Source organism: Fukomys damarensis, unplaced genomic scaffold, assembly GCF_012274545.1.
Source record: "Fukomys damarensis isolate Sample0158 unplaced genomic scaffold, DMR_v1.0_HiC HiC_scaffold_24, whole genome shotgun sequence".
NCBI classification, from domain to species: Eukaryota; Metazoa; Chordata; class Mammalia; order Rodentia; family Bathyergidae; genus Fukomys; species Fukomys damarensis.
In genome coordinates this window covers 9,404,144-9,428,735 of record NW_022900936.1, presented here as the reverse complement: position 1 = coordinate 9,428,735, position 24,592 = coordinate 9,404,144, and the positions used below count along the sequence as shown (strand labels likewise).

General features: G+C 50.8%; 1 protein-coding gene across 6 annotated transcripts in view; it reads left to right on the top strand.

Moving 5' to 3' along the window:
• The window catches only part of Itsn1 (intersectin 1), a 195,182-nt gene that overhangs the window by 153,431 nt on the left and 17,159 nt on the right, over positions 1-24,592 (top strand). For 5 of the 6 annotated variants that reach the window (XM_010608686.3, XM_010608684.3, XM_010608685.3 and 2 more), the window contains 4 exons: positions 11,590-11,711; positions 13,164-13,270; positions 20,192-20,375; positions 23,460-23,558. In XM_010608686.3, the coding sequence (XP_010606988.1) occupies positions 11,590-11,711; positions 13,164-13,270; positions 20,192-20,375; positions 23,460-23,558 (512 nt within the window). Of the gene's footprint in view, positions 1-11,589; positions 11,712-13,163; positions 13,271-20,191; positions 20,376-23,459; positions 23,559-24,592 lie in introns of those variants that run through there. The other variant, XM_033768112.1, reaches the window with a different exon arrangement.

The window sequence follows — 24,592 nt, the reverse complement described above, 5'->3', positions numbered from 1 at the left end:
AACAAAAAGGCGGGTGTTGACCCCCCGAAAAAAAAAAAAAAAAAAAGACAGCACTCTGTAAATGATCCTGAGAGGCGATGGGCCACTGTGACCACGTCTGCTTGGCACATTGTTTCCAAGTGATTCTACCAGCCTCCAAGAGGATGCATCCCTTTCTTTAGCTCAGCGTGCAATAGTTTTTAACATGGACCATTCTTCCTCTTGTAGTTCTGTGAACCCTGACTCAGAAGAGGGGGACCCCTGTGATCTGCCTGTGCTCACACGCTCCACGTGCTGCCTTTCTCTTTTCAGCCCGTCACCCACACTCTTGCATACTGAGCCACCGGGGTGCATTGCAGGCTCCCCCGGGGAGATGCAGAAGGAAATAGGGGAGGGCGGGCATGGGGATGCCCCCTGAAGATGACTTGATGGCATGGAGAGCTTAGCCCAAGCTGAGCACAAGTCTGAGCTTGCCAGTGAGGACACGGGGCTCTGGGGAGACAGTGATGTTCCCGGGGCATCTTGGCCCGCTCCCTGGCTGGTCCTCTTTTTAGTTTGCACGTGAGGAGAGCAACCCCGTCTCCCACTCCAGTGACTGCATCTTTGTCTCCCTCTCACTGACTGCATCTTTGAAAGATGGGGACAGGTCCCTCTTCCCTTGTGTGGTTCCTGCATCTTTGGGATCATGGTGGGCGTCTGGAGTGGGCAGGAGGATTCCACGTGTTGGGGCGAATTCTCAGTGCCCAGACATCAGGCTGGCCGCCTCAACCTTTGGTCCTTCTTGACTGCAGGCGGATTTCCAAAGCCAGGCTCCCCCTGGGTGTCCTTGCTCTGGGACGATTGTAGCCCCCAAATTTCCATTCCTGGCCACCAAAGGAGGCCCGTGGTGTGGTGCCTTCTGTAGTAACACTGCTTATCAACAAGTTCAGTTATTATTTTGCTCCACTCTTCTTTGGCACTTTGTATTTTCCTTATAGGCTGCTGCCCATAGGATGATGAGGACTCAGAGGGACAAACAACAGCCTTATCTCAGGCCCTCGGGGCTAAAGCCATCCTGAATAGCTATTCAGGGCATGGATTCCAATCTTCCCTCTTGCCAGCTGGATGGTGTTGGGCAAGTTATTGACCCTCAGTTACCTCATTTTCATATGGAGAGATGATAACACTTAGCAGAATGTAAGCACCCAGCAGATATGAAGTTTGTTGTTCTTGGAGAGGAGAGGCATTTGTGCCTGGTGGGTGAGCATCACAGAACTCAATCCAGTGGTGTCCTTCTTGCTTCCTTGCAGGAAACCAAGACAGCAAGTGAGTCGTGTATGTTTAAAGATCTATGAGAAACCATCCTTTTGTAGCTTAGGGATTTCCGAGGGAGACTGGACATCTTCCCTTCAAGTGTTCAGATATCTCATCGCAAGTTTGTCCCACTAGTTTGTACACAGAGACAGCCCCTTCCCTCCGGCAGCAGGAGGCCCACTTGTGTGGGAGCAAGCAGCTGTTGCATGCATCCTTCCAGCACCCTGGACATGCATGACACACTCTGTCTTAAGGCCAGAACCTCCTCAGCAGGCTGTTGGTGGATGTGGACAGTTGCCTGTTTCACACGGTGGACGGTGGGGTGGCCAGCAGGAAAATGGAATGTGCGAGGTTTTTAAATGTCATGTCTGTGGACTGTGTCGGCAGGCCTGTGCAGCGCGCCCCACAATAAACCTGTCACCAATGCACTGAGTCACTGGGTCCTTTATTCTTCATCACGTCTTTCTGTGGCCTTCTGTTCCCTTGCCAGCAAAGAATGGAACATTCAGCAGACCCCCACACACACCAGGACCGGTTGCTTCTTTTTCTTTCTCTCTCTCTCTCTTTTTTTTTTTAAGCATACATGCAATTCACAGAGGGACGTGCCCATCCCAAAGTGCTGTCTCCAGAGCAGCTGCTCTCACATTCTTAAGACGCCTGCAAAGTCCATTCCTTGCCCACCCCTCATGTGCGCCCCAAGACGCCTCAGCCTTGGACCCTTCTCCTCTGCTTGCTGGACCTCCAGCAGAGCTCGAGCTGCAGATCCACCCCAGCAGAGAAGGCAAAGCCAAGGAGGCCTTGTGGCTCTCTGGGGTGTTGCCTTGTAGTTCTGCAGTCCCGGTCTGAATCCTTCGTAATGACCTCCAGGGACTTGGTCCCCTGTAGGAACTCTCACCCAGCCCCACTCCAGGGCTAGCAGTACACCTGCCAGGCCTCTCCTCCCTTTCCCTCCCTTCCTGCTAGTGACCAGGAGGGGCCGCCCTGTCCTGGGCTCCCCTCTCCTGCTGATCCTGTGGGACCTGAGCAGATGGGATGCCTGTGCTTAGAGTCTATAGGTGTGGGAGGAGACACCAGCAAACAAATCAGCAATCATTCCAGCTCATGATAGGACAGAGCATCACCAAGGGCTAGCACTCTAGCAGAGGGGATGGCCCCAGAAGGCCTCTATGAAGAGGTGACATGGGGTGAGACCTGACTCAGGAGTCCTTTGAAGATGAACTCAAGCAACAGCAAGTGCAAAGGCCCTGGAGCCAGTGAGCTGTTCCTGCCCTTCCGTAAGGATGGCAGCAGTCTTCTCCCTGCCCCTTTCTTCTCCAGCCCTCATGTCTTTCTTGTCTTCATTCCTATCTGTGCTCCATTTTGAGCCCAGCGTGACTCTCACCTCAGGGATACCTTGGCCAACTCCTTCCTTTATGCTTGATGAATTGAAGGCCCAGGTGGGGCCAGTTACAGAGCTGGTCTCCAGGATCTGGGCCCAGTATTCTAGTCCTGCCACCTTCAGGTCACTGTGCTGGGCTTTCATGAAAGTCTAGACTTTGGTGGCCCCGCGGCTGTCCACCTGCCCTCCTGAAAGTGTCTCTTCCAGCCTGCAGACCACTAATGAAACAGACCATTTTTATCAGGAAATCCCCTGCTGGGACTGGGACCCACCTGCAGTGGCCTTCTGGGGCTACATCAAGGGAAAAGTGGGGTGTGCAGGCAGCACAGATGTAGGGCCTCACCGGCATTAGAGACTCTAACCAGCCTCCCTAGGCCTCCCTGCCCCCCAGGCCTCCCTCCGATCCAGAGGTGGGGCACTGTGCTCAGGGCCATGGACCTCTGTCTCCACTGACCAGCCCCCCGCTGCCTGTCCAGTCTTGCCTGCCCAGAAGCTTCCCTTACCACCAGTGTCCTGTCCCTCCCTCTCCTCTACCCTTCTGCTTTCTCTGCCGCCACTCCTGCCGCAGTGAGTCAGCTCTTCCCTGAACTCCTATCACACGTCATGATGAGTGGCTAGAGAGGCTGATGCACGAATCACTAGACACTCGGCTCCCTCAGAACATGGCAAGCTCACTGGGGCAGGGCCCATGTCCTAAGGCCTGTTAATCCCCAGAGGCCTTCACAGGGGGGTGGGGGATGTAGCGGTGAGTTGACCCCGAGGGGCCTCTGTCTCTCTGATGACTCTAAGTCAGGAGCAGAGTCCTGCACACTTTCATGTCCCTCGGGGCACTCTGCTTTTGGGGCTGCTCAGGAAGTGTTGGGGGCCATCCCCGAGGTGCCCTCACTTTGTGCTGCCCCCTGCCCTTCCTCCCTAGCTTGGCTGTGTGTTGCACAGCATTCATTCTTCTCCCTGTGTGTAGCCTGGAACCCAGCACAGAACTGGGTAAGAGAAGTCACCATATTGGAAAAAATAAATCCTCAGGAAAAGACCTTAAAGCAGGAAATGAGCTCATGAATCGTAGGAGTTGTTCATCGTTCCTGTAAGCACCCTGCATATTACCTGCTCATGCACATGTTGTGTCTGGCTTTCTGTCTCCCCCACCAGAGTTGCAGGGCCTGGGCAGATCTGTGCAGCTGCTGAGACAGCAGGAAACATCTCCGGGTCAGGAGTCTCTTGTGTTCCAGTGGGGACCCTTTACCATGCTCAGCCCCTTCTGAAAAACGTCCTTTGAGGATGGCGAGTACATCTGCTCTTTGCAAAGCTCCAGCACCTCCCTGCACAGCAGCTGGCCCAAGACCACGCAGTGAAGTATGTGGAGAAGACCGATCTGCCTTGACCCAGCCCGACAGCCTTGAGCTCCGAGGATAAGCGTGTGCTCTCAGCCAGTCCTTCCAGAAGCTTCTGGGAAAGAAGTGGGTGAGGACCACCCTTGGAAAACCTGGTGGTTTCTTCGTGGTTCCATTTCCTGAGACCTCCAGGGAAGCCACCATGCGTCTCTAGAAAATGAGGGCCTCGAGTGGAGTGCCCATGGAGTCATAGGCCTAGAGCTGCCCTCAGTGGTAGCACTGCGGCCCCAAGTGCGGCTGCAGCGGCCGCATGCACAGTGTCAGGAGTTCTTCGGGCTCCAGGTTGTGGATAGCCACAGAGGGACAATGTTCTGTGGCCACAGGCCTCAGGCCCCTGGGTCGACAGCTTGAGTGACCTACCTTAGGCTGGGTTTGGCTGAGCAGTTATGGCAGTGCCCATCCTCTTGTGCCTGGACGGATGAAGTTTCCAGATCCTCCTCCCTTGTCCTACTGGTGCCTTGATTTCTAGGCCACACTTCCACTGAGGCGGGGTCCTCTCAGCTGTATCTGGGACCCTCAAGAGAACTTCGCCAGTGAAGTGCCTCCTCTGCTGATTCAGGGGACAGCAGGGACCCAGATTTTTAAAGGTCCTTGGATGGCTCTGTGTTCCCCTCAAAATACAGCCTGAATTCCCCTGACTTCACCACCAAAGCCTCTCAGCTGGGTGTCCCACCCACTGTGGGCCGCATTGTGTCTCCCTGTGTTTAGATGCGGAGGCTGTGACCCCAGGCACCTATAAACTGTGACTGCACTTGGAGATAGCGTTCCTGAAGAGGTAAATAAATTACCCTGAGACTGTCAGGGTGGACCCCCGTCCAGTCTGATTGGTGTCCTTCTAAGAAGAAGAAACTGGATACGTGGGGTCACCAGGCACGCAGAGGCAAGATCATATGCAGACACAGCAAGGAGACCATGTGCAGGCCAGGGAGAGAGGCCTAGAAGAATCCAGCCCTGTGATTGACACCTTGCTGTCAGACTTCCGGGCTCCAGGACTGTGGGGGACTCCGTTTCCGCGCTTTCAGCTGCCCTGTCTGTGGTACTCCATTGCGGCAGCTGGAGGACACCAGCACATCAAGTTGCAGGCCAAGCCGGAGGCACAGCGGTGGAATTCACTGGGCAAGCAGCCCTGGCCCCTTCGGCCTTTATGAACTGAGGCTTTGTCAACTTACTTAACTCTTCCATGCCTCAGTTTCCTCATCTACTCCAGGGGGGTAACAGTACTTACTGCATGGGATTATGGGTGAGGAATCAGTGTCCGGAGCTGCAAGCTCAGGGTGGCGTTCGTGTCAGTGCTTGTCATGCGCCATCCCCTGGAATCTGCTTCCCTCGCTACACCTGTTCTCGGGCTCCAGCTGCCCCGCCCTGACTTCCCTTCGCTCCACCTGTCCTCTCCAGTTGAAACTCTCCATATTTGCCTGATAACACCTGTCTTTGTTTTGCGTTGCGGTCACAGAATACCAGAGACTGGTATATAAAGACATTAGTTGGACTCACAGTTCTAGAGGCTGAGAAATCCAGGATCCCAGGGCTGTGTCTGGTGGGGGCCTTCTTGCCCCGTGGCAGAAGGGTGGGAGGGCAGGGGGCTGGACACATCGATGTTAACTACTCCTGGAGCTCCTACCTCTCAACATTGTTGCATCGTGGAATAAATCTCCAACTCTTAAGCTTTGGAGGATGCGTTTTAACCATAGCCAAGTCCAACTCCATTGTTCTGCAAAATATTCCAGACCCCTCAAAGTCAAAACTACCGCCTCCTCCCCTTGCATTCCAATAAAAACATGTTCTTCTATTATGACACCTTGATTTGCCTGTGTGCCCAGAGGATTTATTTGTGGCAGCTACCGAGCATACCTGAAATCCTGCAGGGTAAGACACATCGAAAGCGGGGACTTAGGAAGAAAGAAAAAACATGGGTAGTGACAGACGGAGCCAAGCATGAGCTAAAAAATGCACACCAGAAAGGGACTAACATCCGTGCCAGGGATTCCTGCGTCAATTATAAAGCCATAAAAGATGCCCCCCCAACATTGTATTTATGGCAAATAAAGAGAGGATTTATTTCTGGGATGAATTTTCCATCGTTTCTCAGCAGTCATTACACTGCCTGGCAACTGTGTAGGCTGGATTTCCCTTCCTGGAAGAAAATGAAACTGATCTGGACGAGCCATCGGTACTTGCTTCTGGGTTATGAGTGAGTGTCTGTAGACACGGGTGCCGGTCTAGACAGGCCAGAGAGGGCTGCCGGGCCTCACAGAGACACAGCACGAGGGTCTCTGGCCCCTGGGTAGCATCTGTCACCTTTCACCGTGGTCCTCCATGCCCACCAGCTTCTCCAGACCCCTAAAAATCAGGGCTGAAGGATTTGAAACTCTGAAGTGTGAGAACTGGTGACAGCTTCCAGCGATGCCCTTTAAGAGATGACTGCTGCTTGGTGCGGGTGGGCAGTTGGCCAGGGAGGGATTCCTGAGCCACCCGAGGATCACGGGCTCCCGCAGGGTGAGGGCCTGGCCCACCTCACCCCTTGCCGAACCCCAGTTCCAGCAAAGACATAGGCTCACAGCAGGATCATGCGGCTTCCTGACTTGAGGGTGTGGGGGTTTCAGACATCAGCTGCAGGGTGGAGGGACAGAAACTTTGCCCGGGGACCCTTCCTCATGTCACCTCCACTTGGGCTTTATCCTCCCGTCCTCATTGCTAGGCACCCCCACACACCACCCTGCCCAGGATGTGGAGGGAGTACCACTACGTTAGTTTTTGCAGGAGGATTCAGTGTGAACTTGTAGGCTCACGGGACAGGAGAGACTAAGGCCATGGGGTCCCGTGGTGAGCCCCACAGATACCAGCAGTGTGGACAGGAAATCCAGGATTCTGCAGATGCTGACCTCAGGCCATTTAGCAAAAGGAACTGAGCTGAATGTTCCCAGAGACAGCAGGCACCTTTCCCTGGAGACGGAAACCACCACCGCCCAAGATTCCGTATTGTTCTCTCTCCTTACTTTGTCTCCAGAGTCCTGCGTTGGCACCATGACCAGTGCAAGGTGGCCCTTTCCCACCTCCCCCTTGTCTCCTGCAGTGTGTCTGTGTCCACTTGGCATCTGGAGACCACCTGCTGTGTTGGTGTCCACACCCTCATCATAATGGCCATCGCCCAGTCCAGCACACAGAGGGCCTCTCTGGGAGCCTCTTCTCCAGCAGACAGCCCCTGCTTCGCTGAGTCTCTGCCCCACCCTTTAATGCTTGCTATTTTAAATTTCACTTTCCTTCAGAGTCTCCCCAAGCTTGTAGGTTTCCCTGAGGACACGGACGGTCCCTTGCTGATCTCCCTGTCTCTTGGACTTCCTACACTGACCAGTTTATTGTATACTTTGGCCCTTCGATAACAGGAACCAAGCCTGTTTATTTGCTTTTCCCAATGGCCAGCTTGTTGTGAGGGCTACTTTTGGTTCTCAATATTATGCTCCTTGTTGGGAAAGACACAGCGATTAGAGGTGAGGAGTTGTAGCCACTTTTTACCCTAAATGCTTTTGTTCATGTCTTTGTTTTTCTTTTTTTTTTTTTTGTATTAAAAAGATTTATTTAAATTACTCCATGATATGAACAATGGTCCAAGGGGACAAGATGACCTTTAAGGGATAAGGTTTTCCCATACCTTTCCCCAGCATTCTTGCTTTCCAAAAGGGTGTCACGGCTCACTTTATTTTGTAAACATATTTAAGAAAATTATACAAAATTTAGGCACTTAGATTAGGAATTTTATGTGGGCTGTAATGAGGGAACATGTTTTAACTGCTCAGAGTCACTTGCCATATTTGCAATATTATTTCAGCTGTGAGTGGATTTTAGTCCTCAGTCCTCCTGGCTGTCCATGGAAAACCCTTCACCACACTTTATCCTCTCCTTTTTCACTGGCAAGGGGGCCAGAAAACACCATGTTTATCCTGCTGCCCAAAGGAGAGAAGGGCCACCTCCCTCCATACCTAATAAAAACTTTTTTACTTGAAATGTCTTTTCCATTTATCCTGTTTTGAATAATGGTTTCTTTTTCTTTTTAACTTATTTTTCTAAATATTACATTTTCAAAGGAAGGATATTTTCGACTTTCAAAAATGCCTTTTTCAACTCTTCTGTGGTTTCCTTGGTCTGGCATTCACCAGCAAGAATTTGTTAAACAAGGTCCCATGGGTCGGTTTCGTGGCGGCAAGACCAGTCCAAATCTACATGACTGGTATGCAATGTGGAAATGAATTTGTCCATGAAATCTTGGCCTTTTGTTGGGTTCTGGGTCCCTGGAGAGGCTCTCAGGGCTGACTCCTGTCACCAAGGAAGCTAGCAGTTAGACCTGCATGGGGTGGGATTCACTGGGGTGAGCAGCCCAGACCCACAGAACCCTGAGACCTCAGCATACCTCCTGCATGTCCAGAAGGCTGTAGCTGCCTGGAGTAGGTAGCCATGTAAAAGCCATCAGACCCATCTGAACTGGCCCTGGGCACCTGGGATTCTCAGCTCACGGGTCCTAATTTACCCTGGACCTTCTGCAGTTCTTCTGGCACTGAGCTTCTTTGGGACTTACTCCAAGTAAAACTTGAGATCCAGAAGAACTAAAGTCCGAAGCCAGAATCACTTTCCTGACAGGACGTTGTTTCCAGTTCCTCCGTCATCCTAGGTGTGTCTCCGAGCCCTTGCCCCTCTTTGTGTCAGAGTGTAATACGGATCTGGTTGTCCATTTCTACTCTAGTAATGTCCAGGTTTCTTAACAGGGTCTACTGGTACGTGAGGTAGGCAGTTCTCTGTCCTGTAGACTGTGGGTCATTTACCAGTCATGGCCCAGCCTGGCAAATTCCAGCAAGTACCTTGTCATTAGGACAAGAATGCACTCTCCGCCCTTGCAGTGGAACTGCAGTATCCCCTCAACCTCCTGTGGTCTAGGGACGTTTGTTTAGTGAATGCATGAAGTCTCTAACAGCCTGATGAAATGGTCTGCAAAATGCACGTGTGTCATGTGTGTGGCACATGTGTGTGTTGGTGCAAGAGCCCGTAACATCTCAGTCTTCTCCAAGGGAACTGTGACCTAAAGGGACACTTGGGAGGCTGGTCTAGCCAGGGTCCACTACCTGCCTGATGTTGTGTCACTATGAATCCTGATGCGTAGTGTTTGCGAGGTGGATTCAGACCTACTTCCTCCACGTCAGTATTCTAATGCCCTTGCAGAAGGACGTCTTGAAAACCCCAGTGGAGGCTGCATCTGAGAGAGGAACGCAGCTCCAATACATGGGCTGCCTTTGGCCCTTGAACAAGAAATGTCCAGAGTCCTGGGCCCCTTGGCCTCTCTCAAGACAAGGGTAGCAACTGGATGCACCCCTCCCATGGCTCAGAAGCTTTTCCTGGGTGACTTTCCCAGAAAGTTAAAAACACCAGGGAGGCCCCTCATTTCCAGAACCCTGAGCTCACACAGCAGCTGGGCAGAAGCTGGCTGAGCACAGTGAGTGAGCAGCCGTGCCTGCCTTCTTCCTAAGAACTCACTGCTGAGGCTGCTGCAATCAGAAAAGATGATCAGCAACTGAGGGCAGGAAGAAGAGCAGGGCCCTGAGGGTGGCTGAGCTGAGACCCAAGATCAGATTCATCTGCATTCTGTGCAAGGGTTCACAGCTCACCTTGCAGCCCCAGGGAGTCCAGCTCAGCCCTGCACATGGCCCTTCGCGTGAAGTCCAAGATGGGAGAATGTGGAGGGTGCTATTATAAGGATGGCTCATTCCTGCTGCTTTCCTGTCTACTGCCTGCCTGTCCTGAGATGTTCCTGTCCCAAAAAGAGAGGTTATGCAGTGACTGGCAAGGAGAGGAAACAGAATCAGGGCTGGGCAGCCCTAGAGCTAATCTCTGGAGCAGCTGAAGCATTTGTCAAGAATCCACGATGTCATATGCCCGAGAGGGGTCATTCTATTTGCAGAAGCTTCCAGCATCTAGACCAGCTCAGTCTTGAGCCCAGATAACCCCTCGCGGGAAGGAGATGGAATCTCAATCTTTACAAACTTCAGCAAACCTTAAAATCTCACCTGGAGTGCTTGTTGAATCACAACTTTGCAGGCCTCGCCCTGAGGAGTCAACTCTGCCAGGAGCCTGGTGATACACAACTCTAGCCCAAGGGGGTTGGCTGACGCCACAGGTCTGGGTCAGGCAAAGGATCTTGCACTGTGCTCCATCGCGCCCCCTGGTGGGAAGCAGGGAGGACAAGAAGTGCAATGGGACTCAGATCTGTTCATCCGGTACATTGCCCAGTCTATTTCACATATCTGACTTGTGTAATTAATTTAAAAATCTCTAATGAAAAGAAGTGGAGGGGACCTTTGGCCTAGAGAGGTATGTCGAGTCCTGCACGTGCGGTGCTCCCAGGAAACGAGCCTCCCCATCCTTTAACACAGAGTATTCAGGGGCAGCGCCTGCCTGACAAATGCAAAGCCCTGAGATCGATTCCAGCGGGGCAGGAGGCAGACTTAGCCAGCAAGCCTCACACAGACCCCAAATGACAAGCCAAGGGAGCGGAGACAAGGCCCACGACAGAGTGGTGGAGTAGCCACTCTCCAGGGCCGCTTTGGCCTCCAGAGACCTCATCAGAGCTGTTGCTAAGCTCACGGGGCCTGGAGCAGCCTTGTCTGGGAGAGATTTCTCGGCTCTCTCCCTCTGGATATGTCCCACATGTCGCTGGTTCCCCAGGTCCCCTGGGAGCCTCAGCACAACCACCTCCAAAAACCAACATCTGGATATCTGTGTACCCTCCGATCACGTAGGGCCAACAGAGGTGGTCCAGGGTAGACCCGGCCTCTGGAGCCTTCAGCACTGCTGAGCTGAGACCCGGGGTGAGTCTACCTCTCCAAGGCCCAGTTTCCTCATCTGCGTAACGGGAAGAATGCCGGTAGAACAGAGGGGAATCAAAGGCAGCTACCAACGGAAAGCTGGGCAGTGCTGACCAGTTGTTACTAAGTCTCTCAACATCACTTTCAGGGTTCAAATGAAGCAGGAAAGTGCTGCCTGTATTCACTTGTGGGGCCGCCTTGACAAAGGGCCACAAATTTGGTGGCTTAAAACAGCTACAATGTATGGTCTCACAGTTCTGGAGCCCAAGACTCTAAAATCAAGGTGCGGACAGGGCCACCTGCCTCTGAGGGCTCTGAGAGGATCTGTCCCTCCTGGCCTCTTGTGTTGCCTCTCGTGTTGCTGGCAATCTCTGGCATTCCTTGGCTAGTGGCTGCGTCATTCCCACCTCTGCCTCTGCCTTCGGATTCTTCTGTGTCTGTCCGTGTCCCTGTCTTCTTTGTACGCCAGCCATGTTGGATCATGGCCCACTCTCGTTTCTATGATTTCTTTTAAAGTTGGTGACCCTAATTCCAAGTAAGGTCTCATTTACAGGTATAGGGATTTAGGGCTTCATATAACTTTCAGGGGCACAGTTCAACCCAAAACACTGCTCAGCTGGAATGAGGACCTGGGGTGTCTTCACTATGAAGCCATGAAATCCCTAAGCCTGGACTAACTGTCCCCGATGTTTTTGTCTTCCAGGGTGTTCAGACTTACATCTCTTGGATATGCTGACCCCGACTGAAAGAAAACGACAAGGGTACATCCATGAACTCATTGTCACAGAGGAGAACTACGTGAACGACCTGCAGCTGGTCACAGAGGTAATGGCAGCTGTGGGTGGCCACAGGGAGAGAGGCAGGGGCCCTGCCATGGATGACTATGTTGGGGACACTTGGACGTAGGGGGGACGTGTGGCCACCGAGCGATGGGAGATCTTCCCTGAGAAGAGACGGCCACGTGCTCGCCATACTCTGAGTCGCACCCACAGAGGGACAGAACTCTGTTGTGCCAGTGGGCACCTGAGTCGCAGAGGAGCTGTGAAAGGGGCTGTGCGGGCTATGAGGAGGGAGCTCTGCCTCCAGTCCCTGGCCCTCAGTGGAGATGGTGACCAGCTCGCCGGTGTCTCCAGCTATTCCTAGTAGATCTGTCCCTGAGCACAAAGGTGTTTCCTCTGTGAACCCCGCTGGCCTGGGATGATGCCTCAGCTGGTCTGTCCCCCTGGTAGTCATTGAAGGGCCTTATCTACCCTGTCCAGAAAGATGGGGTGATGCAGAGTTGGGCAGCTGAAAAAGCAAGCTTTTTGGCCAAACAGATTTGTAGAGCTGGACCTGAGGATCACCCTACAACCTGAAAAGTCCTCTAGTGGTTTGGAAACCACCTCCCTCCCACCAAAGGTTGTAAAACCATCTCGTTGGAGAATCCTAACACCCACAAGAGACACGGCCGGGCTACCCAGTGTTGGGAGAGTACAGCTTGGGTTCCTGGTCGGCGAACCACCGTTAATACATGGGCAGTGGTGCAACTTCAAAAACGGTGGCTCAAGACACTGGACTGCTATTAAATATACAGTGTAGGCCATCTGGGATGTGAGTGTCACCCCTTTAGATACAAAACATGGTACCCCTGGCATCTGCCTGATTCAACAGCAGTGTAAGGACTCAGGGAATAGGGCTCCCAGGGATCAAGTTTATTTCAAAGATGGGCTGTGTTCCCCATCCTTGAAGAGCCTCCTGCACCCTGAGACAGTAGATAAGGAACAACACCATGTAAGCAGGAGGCTTAACTGTGTGGGGACCCAGGGATATCTGATGACCACTGCTAGTTAACCAACCACACAAAAGCAGGGTTTCACCTTCTCCCTTTAACTGCCCCAGGAAGTGCTGGATGTGTCCGCGACCAGCCCAGGGGGCAATGGCATCATTCCTGAGGGTCCTTGTTAGAGGCAGGAGATGCTGCAAGCTCCTCCCTAAGGGTCACCTTTCCCCTGAGCTCCATTCCTCCCAGCGCGCCTGCCTGACACTGTACTGGCTCCCAGCTTCTTACCGGAGGAGCTGCGACCCATGCTGCCGAGACTCACCTTGCTTCCCTTCCCCAGAAAATAACACAGCCCCGGTGGGGACCCTCCCATGTGTGCAGTCCCCAGTGGGAAAGTGGGCGTCTGGCCACGCCGCAGCCCCCAGTCCGCTCCCTCGCTCCAAACAGACTGGTGTGTGCACGCGTGGATTTTGACCTAACTGTTTGCTTTCTGAACTGCTCCGTTTTCTGCACTGTAGATCTTTCAGAAACCCCTGATGGAGTCTGAGCTGCTGACAGAGAAAGAGGTTGCTATGATTTTTGTTAACTGGAAGGAGCTGATAATGTGTAATATCAAACTACTGAAGTAAGCCTTTCTTCTCTAATCCCTACCTCGCTGCTCCTGGCTCCCACACCAGCGCCTCTTGTGGTCCGTCCGTGTGTCCTTGTGCATGCTCCCGTGTCCCTCTCTGCCTGTTTTGCACACCACCTCTCACAAGTGTCATCACCTGCTCGTGCCTTCGTGCTTTCCACAAATTCATTTTTCACATTTCCCAATTGTGGGGGAGCAAATCACCAAGGAACCCCGGATCCTGCTTTGACTGTTGTCCCAGAATTTCCAGAGCGGGGCCAATTCTGGCTCCGGATCGATGGCCAGCTCCATCCTGGCCCCAGCCCCAGAGCCTACCGCAGGGTCTCTGGGGGTAGATAGAAATGGGGGGACTCCTCTGTCTGGGAAGGGCTCTGAGCAGCGCGCCTGCAGCCACTGGAGTTTATCCCTACTTTAGGGCCAGGAGTCAAGAGACCTCGGTTTGGATCTTACCTCATTGCTTTTCCTCTTTGAGCCTCCGTTTCACAATCTGTAAAATGAGCGGGTTGCACATGAGCATCACAAGGATCTTTTCGCATGTTAAAAAGAAAGACCGCAACCCCAAGTCCTCAGTGACCAGGTCCTGACTATAGCATGACTTGCCAGAATACACACCAATCCTGCCCTCTAGGGCATGCGTGGGAACACCAGCTAGGAGCAAGGCCCGCTCCTCAGCTGAGAGTGCTGTGCAGCCGCCCCAAAGATTGTGTCCAGCCCTGATCTCTAGCTTCAGGTCTTTGGGAAACTACCATTTCCTAAACATGACTCCTGTGTGGGTTTTGTTTTGTTGTTTCTCTGGGCTTTGCACATTTACGGCAAGTGGTTCACCACTGAGTTCCCTGCATTGTTTTTATAAAATAATTTTGTGTCCCACCTGTCTTGGGTGTGTGTTTTGCAATGGACGAAGAGAGGGAGAAACAAGCACAGACAGGCAGTCATAAAGGTATAAATTCTGCTTGTTGTGTGCTCTGTTTGACAATCACAGAGGAGCCCCGGCAGGCACGCAGAGAAAGTCTTTCCACTGACCTCCCATGGAGGAGGCTGTAGAAGTGTTCTAAACACAGCGTGGGTGTGGGACTCTTGGTCTCACACATTGCTGCTGCCTTCTGGCTGAGTGTCTGTGGCAGGTCACATACCGTCCCTGGACCTCAATGTCCTCATCTGTAAAATGGGGATTTTATTAATCCTTTTCTTGTTATTGTAACAAAAAACATGAGGCTGAGTGCTTTATAAAGAAACGAGGTTTTTGTGGCTCATAGTTTCAGAGGCTGGAAGTCTCATATTGGGCAGCTCCATCTGTCTGGCCTCTGGTGGGGGCCTCGTGGTGGATGGCATCATGGTGGCAGGAGAAAGTATGAGAAGCTCACACACGAGACAGGAAGCTGGAGAGACTCAGGAGCCAGGCTTGCTCCTTCCCCTGTCATACTCCAGGGAACTAGGCCAGTTCCTGTGAGAGCTACGTGACCTCGTGCCTTGTGCTAGTTCCACCTCAGTGCTACCACACTGGGGGCCAGGCCGTTGGAGACACAAAAGTATCCCAAGCATAGCAGGGATGGTAAGGTACCGTTCCTGTATCCCACTGGCACTCCGTGAGGCCCTGCTCTGTAGTAACTGCTGGGCTTGGGGCTTGGGGTCCCCTGTGGTAGAAGCTGAACACACACTCTTGCCCTGTGACCCAGCAGACGGGGTTAGTTAACCTCAAACCTACAACTACTTAGTCACTTTTTTGTTAAGACCCAATACCTGAAACCCACAGTTTAAAGAGCTTTATTTTGGCTCACAGAATGGAGGGGTTTCGGGCCCGAGTTGGCTCGCTCCAAGGCGACGACTTGGCGGAGGGGCGAGGAGGAAGGAAAACCCGCGAACCGGAAGCAGAGAGATGAGGGAGGAGCCGGGGAGGGAAGGAGCCCTTCCAGGCCACGCCCCAGAACCGCCTCTTCCACCAGATCCCGCCCCCTAATCCCAAGTCAGCCCTAAACTCCCACTATGCAATCACCTTCCAAAAGCCCCGCCTGTGAGCGCGTGAGGTCCTGGGGAACAGAGATTTAAACTATGATCAACTCCTAGGCCTGAAGTGTTGAAGACACGTGGCTTTTAAAAAGCCGCTGAAGTTTTCCGTTGAAAACACATTTCTAAGTGGAAGTGCTCTTCTCAGGTGCGCCCTGGAAGGGCCATGCCCCTCCCCAGCAGTCGGCTTCTCTCGCCTTCAGCTCCTGGCCCCTTTCCCTCACCTTCCTGCTCTTAACCCTCCTTCCTGCTCCTGCGCCTGCAGGGGGACAGAGCGGCGCTGTGCCGAGCTCTGTGGGCCAGGCAATGTGCTTTCTCCTCCTGTTACCTCTGACCTGTCCACCATTCTGAGGGAACAACAGAGACTGCTGTGACAGCTGGGGAATCCAGGCTCAGAGAGGCTGAGTGACTTGCCGAAAGTCACACAGTAAGCGGGCTGCTCTATGCACGACATTCAGGGTCCCAGGACTGGGGATTCCACTCATTTATGCTATGCATGGGAAAAAAACACAGAGCCGGGAGGTAGAAACCCCAAATTTTTGTCCCGGCTCCAGCACCTAAGTTTTTCAGGGCCGCTACCTTAGGCAGGTATCCCCACCGTTTGTTGTAGCACCCATGTAAGATCGCAGTCGCGGTACCTGCCCTCTGCTGCGAGATTGTTGTGAGCGAGGAGCAGGAGGTCTGGGGTGCACCTGGCACGCTGTCCCTCCTGGTGTCAACCTGCCTGGGTGCTCCCAACCCTTCTTCTCTCTGACTGTTCTGTGGACCTGATTCACAATCTCAGCGAATCGGCCAATGTTTTCGTCTTCCAGTTCAAATACTTGTATTTATCAGGCAGCTTCTCCAGATCCTGTTTCTTTGTCTCCTTGCCAACATTTGGTTATGAAAATTTCAAAATGACGGAGAGCTTGAAAGCACAGTGGAGTGGGCACCCACGTTGCAAATAGTGCATTTGGCTCTGACTGCTTGGGCACACGGACATCATTTCTTCCTGCAGAGGAGGACGGCTGAAGATGGGAGGTGTAGGGACCCCTGGCAGCCTGGCAGGAGAAGCACGGGGGCAAAGGGCGGCACTCCCTAGACCGCCACCAGCGTGCCACCTCCTCTCCACCGTGCACGATCTCAGAGTCAGGGGACACCTTTGTATTCAGGGGAGCCTTAGAATTTATCAAACAAATAAATATAAATCTTAAAATGGAGAGAAAAAGAGGCTGACTGTGAAATAAGGGCCTCCTACCGAGGATGCCTCTGCTTGGAGGTTAGAGCAAGTGGTCCGTAATCTCCATGGTGAGCTGCGAACTGTGCATTTAGTAAGCAGAGTGGGGCAGAAAGGCCTGGAGCCTTTCTGTATCCAGGGCGCTCAGGTGCCAGCTCCTTGGGGCCACAGTCGGGAGTGAGAACATAAGGAGAGAGGAATAAGGTCAGGCAGGCAACCCAGGTACTGGAATGGAAGATTCTTTCCTGCCCCCTTGTTGGGGAGCGGGGGAGGGAGAGAGAGAGGCAGAGGCTTCTCCAAGACATGTTTTTCTTAAATACAAACTATTGGATCTACCTTCATTTTCACAAGAGAAGAGTCAGCAGCATTTTATTTTGTGTGAGTGGAAGACAAAAGAAAAACAAAATATAAAAATATATCCTAGTGGTTAAGGCCAGATGGGAGGGAAGAGGGAACAGTGGGCTGCAGTGGGTAGAAAAAGAGAAAAGGGAAGAGCCAGAGGGAGGGGACGGGGCAGGGCCCAGAGGGATGTGGAGGGGGACACAGGGAGAAGCTGGCTCTGGGGAGACCCATGGGTGCCGGAGTTGCCTCTGGTGGGATGGAGTTGTGTGGGGGGGGGGTCAGGGCCACTGTGCCCGGCCCAACTGCAGGCTCTGGAGCCAGACCTGGGTTCAGTTATGACTTGTGTGACTTTGGTCGTGTGACAGTGAGTTGGTCACTCACCGTCTTTGTGCCTCAGTTTCTCCAACAGGAGAAGTAGATAATAAGTAGTCGTGTTAGTCAGCTTTCGGTTACTGTAACAAATGACTAAAATAATCAGTTTAGCAAAAAGAAGGGTCCAGTTGGCCCAGTTGTGGAAGTTTCAGACATGGTCAGTAGGCCCATCACTTCTGTCATCCACTGTGGGGTTGCAGTACATTGCAGGGGGAGAGGAGGCTGCTCACCTCGTGGCAGCTGGGAAGCAAAGAGAGGGGCGGGAAGTGGGTAGGGTTCCAGTGTCCCCTCAAAGACCTAACCGTCTTCCAACAAGGCCCCACTTCTTAAAGGTTCCATCTCCTCCCAGTAGCACCATCAGCTGAGTGGAGATCGGGCCTTTACCAGATGGGCCTTTGGGGACATTTCAGATCCAAGTTATAGCAGCAATATACACATGCAGGGGGTGGGGGAATCCTGGGCATTTCACCCAGGGGCTCCATACTGAGCCATGTCCCAGCCATTTTAATATATTTTTTTAATTGAAACAGGGTATTAGTAAATCACCCACACTAGGCTAACTTGTGATCCTCCTACTTCAGCTTCCATTTTTTAAATAAATGTTTGGCATATAGGAAGCCTTAATACCTTCTGGTCTTTGACTGTCCACTCAGTCTGCAGACTTCAGTGCGGAGGGAACACTCGTTCATTCAGCAAATATTGAGTGCTCTATAAAATGCTCCTCGCTGATCCATCATTGGCCTTCCTAGTTCAAGACTTCTCTGTAAACCTTTCTGTAAGATGGCAAATTAGCTCACCTGAGAGCCAAGTAATCTCAGGGCTACAGTTTCAACAAGTAAATCAAATGACCCCTGGCTCCCTGGCCCATTCTGCACTCTCCCAAGTCTTGCCCGTGCAGTGGAACATTCCAGAAAGAGACCCACAACTGAACCTGATAGGTGCCAGGTCCATTGGCTTGATTTTAGGCCTCTGTCCTAGTTGGGCGACTTGAGACTAGATGTGGCCTCCAGAAGGCAGGAAGTGGTCTAACATCCACAAGGCACAACTGTATGTGTACGATCTTCCTTTCCCCTTTTTCTTGTCTGCCTTATCATTTAAAAAGGAGGGTGAGGGTGAAAGTACTTTCATTCCCTTGCAGAAAAATTATTCCTTACGGAAAATAATAGAATTTCTTCCTGTTTCTATCCATAGCAAGTATGTGACATGATTATTCCGGACACTTATCCCCAAAATTATTAGTGCAGGAATATTTCACATCTATGGCACAGTGGCCTTTGGGACATCTGGGGACACCAAGCTGCCATTTCTCACACCCCCAGGTGGACAGTGCTTACCTTTCCCACGAGGGCACTCCTGGAGGTGGCATTGCTGATCTCTGAGAGTGACACAGCCCCTACCTCAAAGGCTTCTCCAATGTACTGAGAAAGTAGCCAAAGGAATTCATAGAGACATCTCTCAGACATATTTCACACTATCCTACCACCCACTCGCCCACTTGTGATAACTAGGGCAGCCAAACAGCCTCTGGTGTGGTTGTCTTTCCCTTGTAGTGCATTGCTGTCCCTGCCATGTAGGAGCTGAGCTTCTTTCAGACGCTGGTATTAATATGAGGTGTGATTTTAAAAATGGTGTTTAAATTTTTTAAAATTGTTGCAGTAAAAGACACATTGCACTATTCTCCCTTGAAATATACCCCCTGGCTTTGAACATCTGATCGTTCTGGCCACTTTCTGAAGCACTGCTGGAAGTCTTCTTTCGTGAGTCTCTTTAGTTCCACCGTCATGGCTGCCTCAGTGTCCTGAAATGATTCAAAAGGTTTTACCTTTTATGGTCATTTTAACCTTGAGGAGGAGCCAGGAGTCACATGGTGCCAGATCCAGTGGATGAGGACACACGGTGATGTTTTTATGAGCTTACCTTCCTGTTGGATGATACTCAGCACCAGCACTCACTGAATTTTTTTTATCTCATCCTATAAGACATGAAAACAGACTCCCGAACTACTTCAGGAAGTGACAAGAGTGATGGAATCAGTGTATGCAAAATGAGGTAATATTTTGAGGGAGTTAATGGCAACATGTCTTTTACTGTAATACATTAAAAAACTTAAAGGCCATATTTTTTCTCTTTTTTTCCAGATCATTTTCTTTCTTAGGACGTGTTTATAGTACATAATGTTTGCAGTCCCTGTGGGGAGTTGTACATAGTCACCATCCATTTTTATCACATCTTGTGTTAGAGCCGGAAGAACAGGCACACATTCCTGGCTCTCAGGAGCCAGAGCTCTCATACTGCAAGCAAACCCCAGAACAAACACTTTCCAGTCTTTTTACTACTTCTTCTTGGCTTCCAGGGTATGAGTTGTTTGGACTCAGCCCGTGTCACAGTGAAGATTTCTCTTTCAGAACTCTTGATCCAGTCCACCTCCGGTTGGCCATGGTAACCGCAGTAGAGAAGCAGTGAATGGGTGAGGGAGTTCAAGTGGTCGTTCCCACCTACATGATTTGGCAAACATCGTGGGATTTTCTTTTTGGTGGCAATCGATTTACCATTTTAACTATGTCCTGAAAGTGTACCTGCCCATCTCCTGGTAACATCAACTTCCCTTGGGCAGTAGTGGCCCTGAAATAGGACCAGTGCTCCAGCCACACCAGCCTTGGGCTGTCACCCCACAGAGAATCCAAGAAGCAAGACACCAACCCAGGGATCTTGAATTATTAAGGAAAAAATTGCATATTTTTCCGCAAGAGGAAAGTTGTGACAATCACCCAGTGTGCTAAAGAAAAATGCCCCGGGGAACAAACACTTCTCTGTAGCACTAGACTCATCTCTTTCTCTGTTCCTCGTCTCCCAAGTAGATGCGTTAGTGACCCCCAGGTTTGTGCCCCTCACACACGTTCTGTTTCCATACAACCTAGACATGTGCCACAGTGCTGTGAGGCAGCGCGAAGGCAGGGCTCACCTCCCGTGTTTCCATGCAGAGCGCTGAGAGTCCGCAAGAAGATGTCTGGGGAGAGGATGCCCGTGAAGATGATCGGTGACATTCTGAGCGCCCAGCTGCCTCACATGCAGCCCTACATCCGCTTTTGCAGCTGCCAGCTCAACGGGGCTGCCCTGATCCAGCAGAAGACGGACGAGGCCCCGGACTTCAAGGAGTTTGTCAAGGTGAGGAGCCCAGGATGCAAGGACACCCTCTCCAGAGTGGAGCTCTTCAGGCAGCCGGGGCAGGGGTGAGGCTCCATCAGAGGCGGGCAAGCATCTTTCTGCAAAAGGCCCGCATGGACTGAAGTCTGGGCTAAGCAGCAGGGGGTGGTCCCTTCTGGCACGTGGTGGGCTTGGAGAGGAGGCCTGACTGCAGGCCTGGAAGCTTTGCTGTGTCTTCAGAGATCTCTTTCCCAGGTGTTAGTGGGCAGGCCTGTTTGAACCTCGAATCTCACTTGCCAGCCCGGGTAGGGCTCCAGTTTTCCCTTCTGTTCTTATTTTTTTAATGTGTCGTTCATACTTTTACTTTTTTGATTAGCACACGTTTGCGGTACATACTGTTTACATTCCTTGTGTGGAGCTGGAACATGTACGAGACACATCTTAATTCCTTTGTTCATCCCTTTCTCCTCCTCTCTTTCTCTTCCCATCTGAGAAAGATCTATTTCCCAACTTCCTATTATCTCTATTTTACTTTGCACTTTATTTATAATTTGTGTTTCTCAAATAAGAGAAACCACAAGGTATTTAAGTTTGTGGGTCTGATTTATTTCACTTAACATTATGCTTTCAAGGTTCATTCATTTTCCTACTCATGACCTTAGTATATCTTTCGTTATTGCAGAGTAGTACTCCATTGTGCATAAATACCATGTTTCCTTTATCCATTCATCGGTTCATGAACATAGGCTGCTGCCAAGATGTAGTTCTTAGGTGTGGTACTGCCATAAACATGGCTGTGCCTATATCGCTGTATTGTGGTGTCTTTAATTCTTTCAGGAAGATACCTAGAAGGGAAAGAGTTGGGTCAAATGGAATTCCTAATTTCATTTTTTTGAGGAGTCTCCATACTGATTTCCATAGTGATTGTACTATTTATATTCCCACCCACAACAAAGAATGTTCCTTTTTCCCTACGGCTTCACCAGCTGATTTGATTTCCTGGTGATGCCCATTTTTTCTGGTGCATGATGGAGTCTCAGTGTTGTTTTCATTTGTATTTCTCTAATGGCCAGTGATGTTGAGCATTTTTCATGTACTTATGGGCCATGTTTACTTCTTCTACAATGTGCCTGTTCATTTCACTTGCCCATTTCTTTGACTGGGTCTTTTGTTTTGGAGGAGTATTTTGTTGTTGTTGTTGTTGTCTGAGTTCTTTACATGTTCTAGATAAGTGGTGGTGAACCTTTTAGAGCACCCAATGATACAAACAGCACTCCTCAGCCTGCATGTCATAGGTTTGCCATCACTATTCTAGATATCAGTCCTCTATCTGAGGAATAGCTGGCGAAACGTTTTTCCATTCTGTAGTTTTCTTTTCACTCTGTTGGTTCTTTCTTTTGCTATGCAAAAGCTTTTTAATTTGGCACGATACCATTTGCTGATTCCTGGTACTCTTTCCCGTGCAACCAGGTTTTGAAAGTCCTTTCTGTTTAACGTCAGCATCCTTAGGTCTTTGAAAGTTTCTGCTTCTACTTACAGAGAGAATGGCCAGGGGTTCCAGTGGCCCTTTTGTCCCTTTCCACTTGGTTCTTCTTGAAGGACTCAGGCTCCAGGCAGCCCACAGGAGTCAGTGTGGAGTGCCATGACCTCTGCCTTAGCGCTAGCAGCTCTGGACAGCCCTGGGTCCAGCAGGGGACATTTGGGGAGGTGCTACTGATGCTGCCAGTGCTGCTTGTAGGCCACTACCATGGGGCTGCCGTCCTGGCACTTGGCATTGGCCATGGTGGGTCCTTGCTTGCTATACTAGGCGCTCAAACCGACCCCTCCTCTCCCAGAAGAAAAAAAGAGAAGATAATAAAATAATTTCCATTAGACAGGTATATTTTGATGAATAAACAGAAAAATAAGAAGAACAGGCATATCATTGTGCCTCAGGCGTCTCAGTGGGAAGGGCATTCCTACCTCCCCGTGAGTCATGTTTTATACAGGTGTAAGTGGGGTATAAGTGTGGCCTCTTCTCAGTCATAGCCTCATAAAAGCTTGTAGTTTCTGCCCCCTGGTGTTTCTCAACATTAAATTCTTGAACTTGCTAGCCAACCCCAGAGGTATTTTGAGGGCATTCAACGGTGAGAAAGATGGCTAAGAAGCAGGGCAAGGGAGGACAGAGAAGGGAGGGCAGGTGCCTGTAGCTGGGTCCTGCTCACAGGCAGGATGAGATCATCGCAAGGTGCACTTGAACTTCAGGAAAATGTGAGTGAGCAACAGCCCAAGGCAAGGTGCTTGTTGCCCCCACCCCTCCTCTCCTCTTCGCCTCTCCCTGCATCATCCTGGCAGGAGTCCAGGACCTCTCTGCCTGCCGAGAGGTGTCCCTCAGGTTGAATGCTGGCATTTCCAGACCTCAGGGCTCCAGGTCATGGCATTAAACTTGATCAGAGCCTTTGAGAGGGAAGACATCACGTGACTTTTGGACAGGGCTCTTCCTTTGGGCCTAGAAGGACACTTGTCCACCAGAGGGGTTGATGTGATCGACAGTAGTGGTGGGAGGACAGAGGCAGGAAGCTGAGGGTGGAGGTGAGCCATGGGCCCCCATTCCAGAGTCTTGGCCTTTAAGCCCCAGCTCCCCATACCCCCAGCCCCCTCCTGGAGCTCCCAGAGAAGGTTGTGCTGGCCCCACCCAAAGTAGGCAATGAGATTCAGCCCCTCTAGCATTTCTAGGACTTAAGGGAAATTTTTATTCTGACCAGATAGTCTTGTGATTCTTCTTGCTCCCTGGAATATCATAACATTTTTTCAAATACTCTGAAGAAATATTCTGTGTAGAGCCAGAATCTCCTTTCTGTAAGAAGCCATGTGTCCCAGGGGAGGTTTTCTGAGTCTGGAGAGCAGGATATATCCTGGTGAATGGGTCGTATTTGGTCGCATTCTGTCCCTGGAACTGCTTCACCCAGGAGCTGGAGAACTGGTCAGGCCTTTCAACCCCAGATTCCTCAGTGATCATCCAGATAATTGGAATAATGGGCAGGCGGATCCTAGATGACATTAGTATCACTGACTTTGGATTTTGCAGAGTTCTGAAGTACATGTTTAAAAAATCTCTTGTTTCAGAGGTTGGCAATGGACCCTCGATGTAAAGGGATGCCACTGTCTAGTTTTATACTGAAGCCTATGCAACGGGTAACACGATACCCACTGATCATTAAAAATGTAAGTACTTGCCTTGCCTTCTCAGCAGAGGAATGCTCCCTCCTGTTGGAGGGGGCTGGGGCATGGGCGGGTTGCCCAGCCAACACACCTGGGAGCTATTATGTAGAAATGCAACAGCAGGGTTCTGGGTCCATCTGCTTAGTAAGTCAGAGAGGAAAAAAAGGCGGGTTATCATGAAAAGAGCAAAGAATGCACAACCTTTATACATGCGACTGGTTGGCTTCTACCTGCTAAGCCAGAAAATGAAAGTTCAGTTTTTGATTCTTTTCCTAATATAGGCACAGTGCCTCTATACCCTGATTTTCCTAGCAGGAAAGAGAGCAAGAAACATGATTCCTACCACCCATCTTTAGAAGGCCATTGGATGATTGCTTTTCTCTTGTCACATCAAGAAAGCCAATGCCGAAAGAAAACAACAAAATCAGGGCTCAGAGTCCCTGTCTCTACAGTGAGGGAGCACACACACGAATGCCCTCTGAGCCCATGGTTGTATAACCACATGGTGTATAGTTCCTGGAGAAAGGTTTCAGATCTGGTTCCTTCTGATGGAGAATGATATTTAGAAACCCAGATCTGGGCACTGGCATGCTCATTGCTGTGAGGGTGTCATTGGCTTTGGGGGCTTTCAGTGGCACACCTGGGAAATATATGTGCGTATATTCACACACACACATATCTACGTGTGCTTATGCATAACACATGTATTTATATTTAATTTTGGGTCTGGTTTGATGTTCTATTAAAAATCCACAAATTCATCTTGATACCTCTTATTTTAACCCACAGAATTTATTTCCAGCCTTTCCTTGCCTAGATTTGCAACTCCTTACTATCTGTGAGAAACCTGGCTCTTGTTATCCTTAATATGTGTGTTTTCTTTGGTCAGTCTCTTCATACTTAGCAGGTTTCCCTTCTGTGTAACCCACCTCATCAGCCCAGCTCTAGCTCAGCCCGTAAAATGCTGCACATATGTTGGCTGAGTTAATAATTCCTTTTGAAAGCCTCTTTCAATCTACATTTTCCTCTATTCCAAC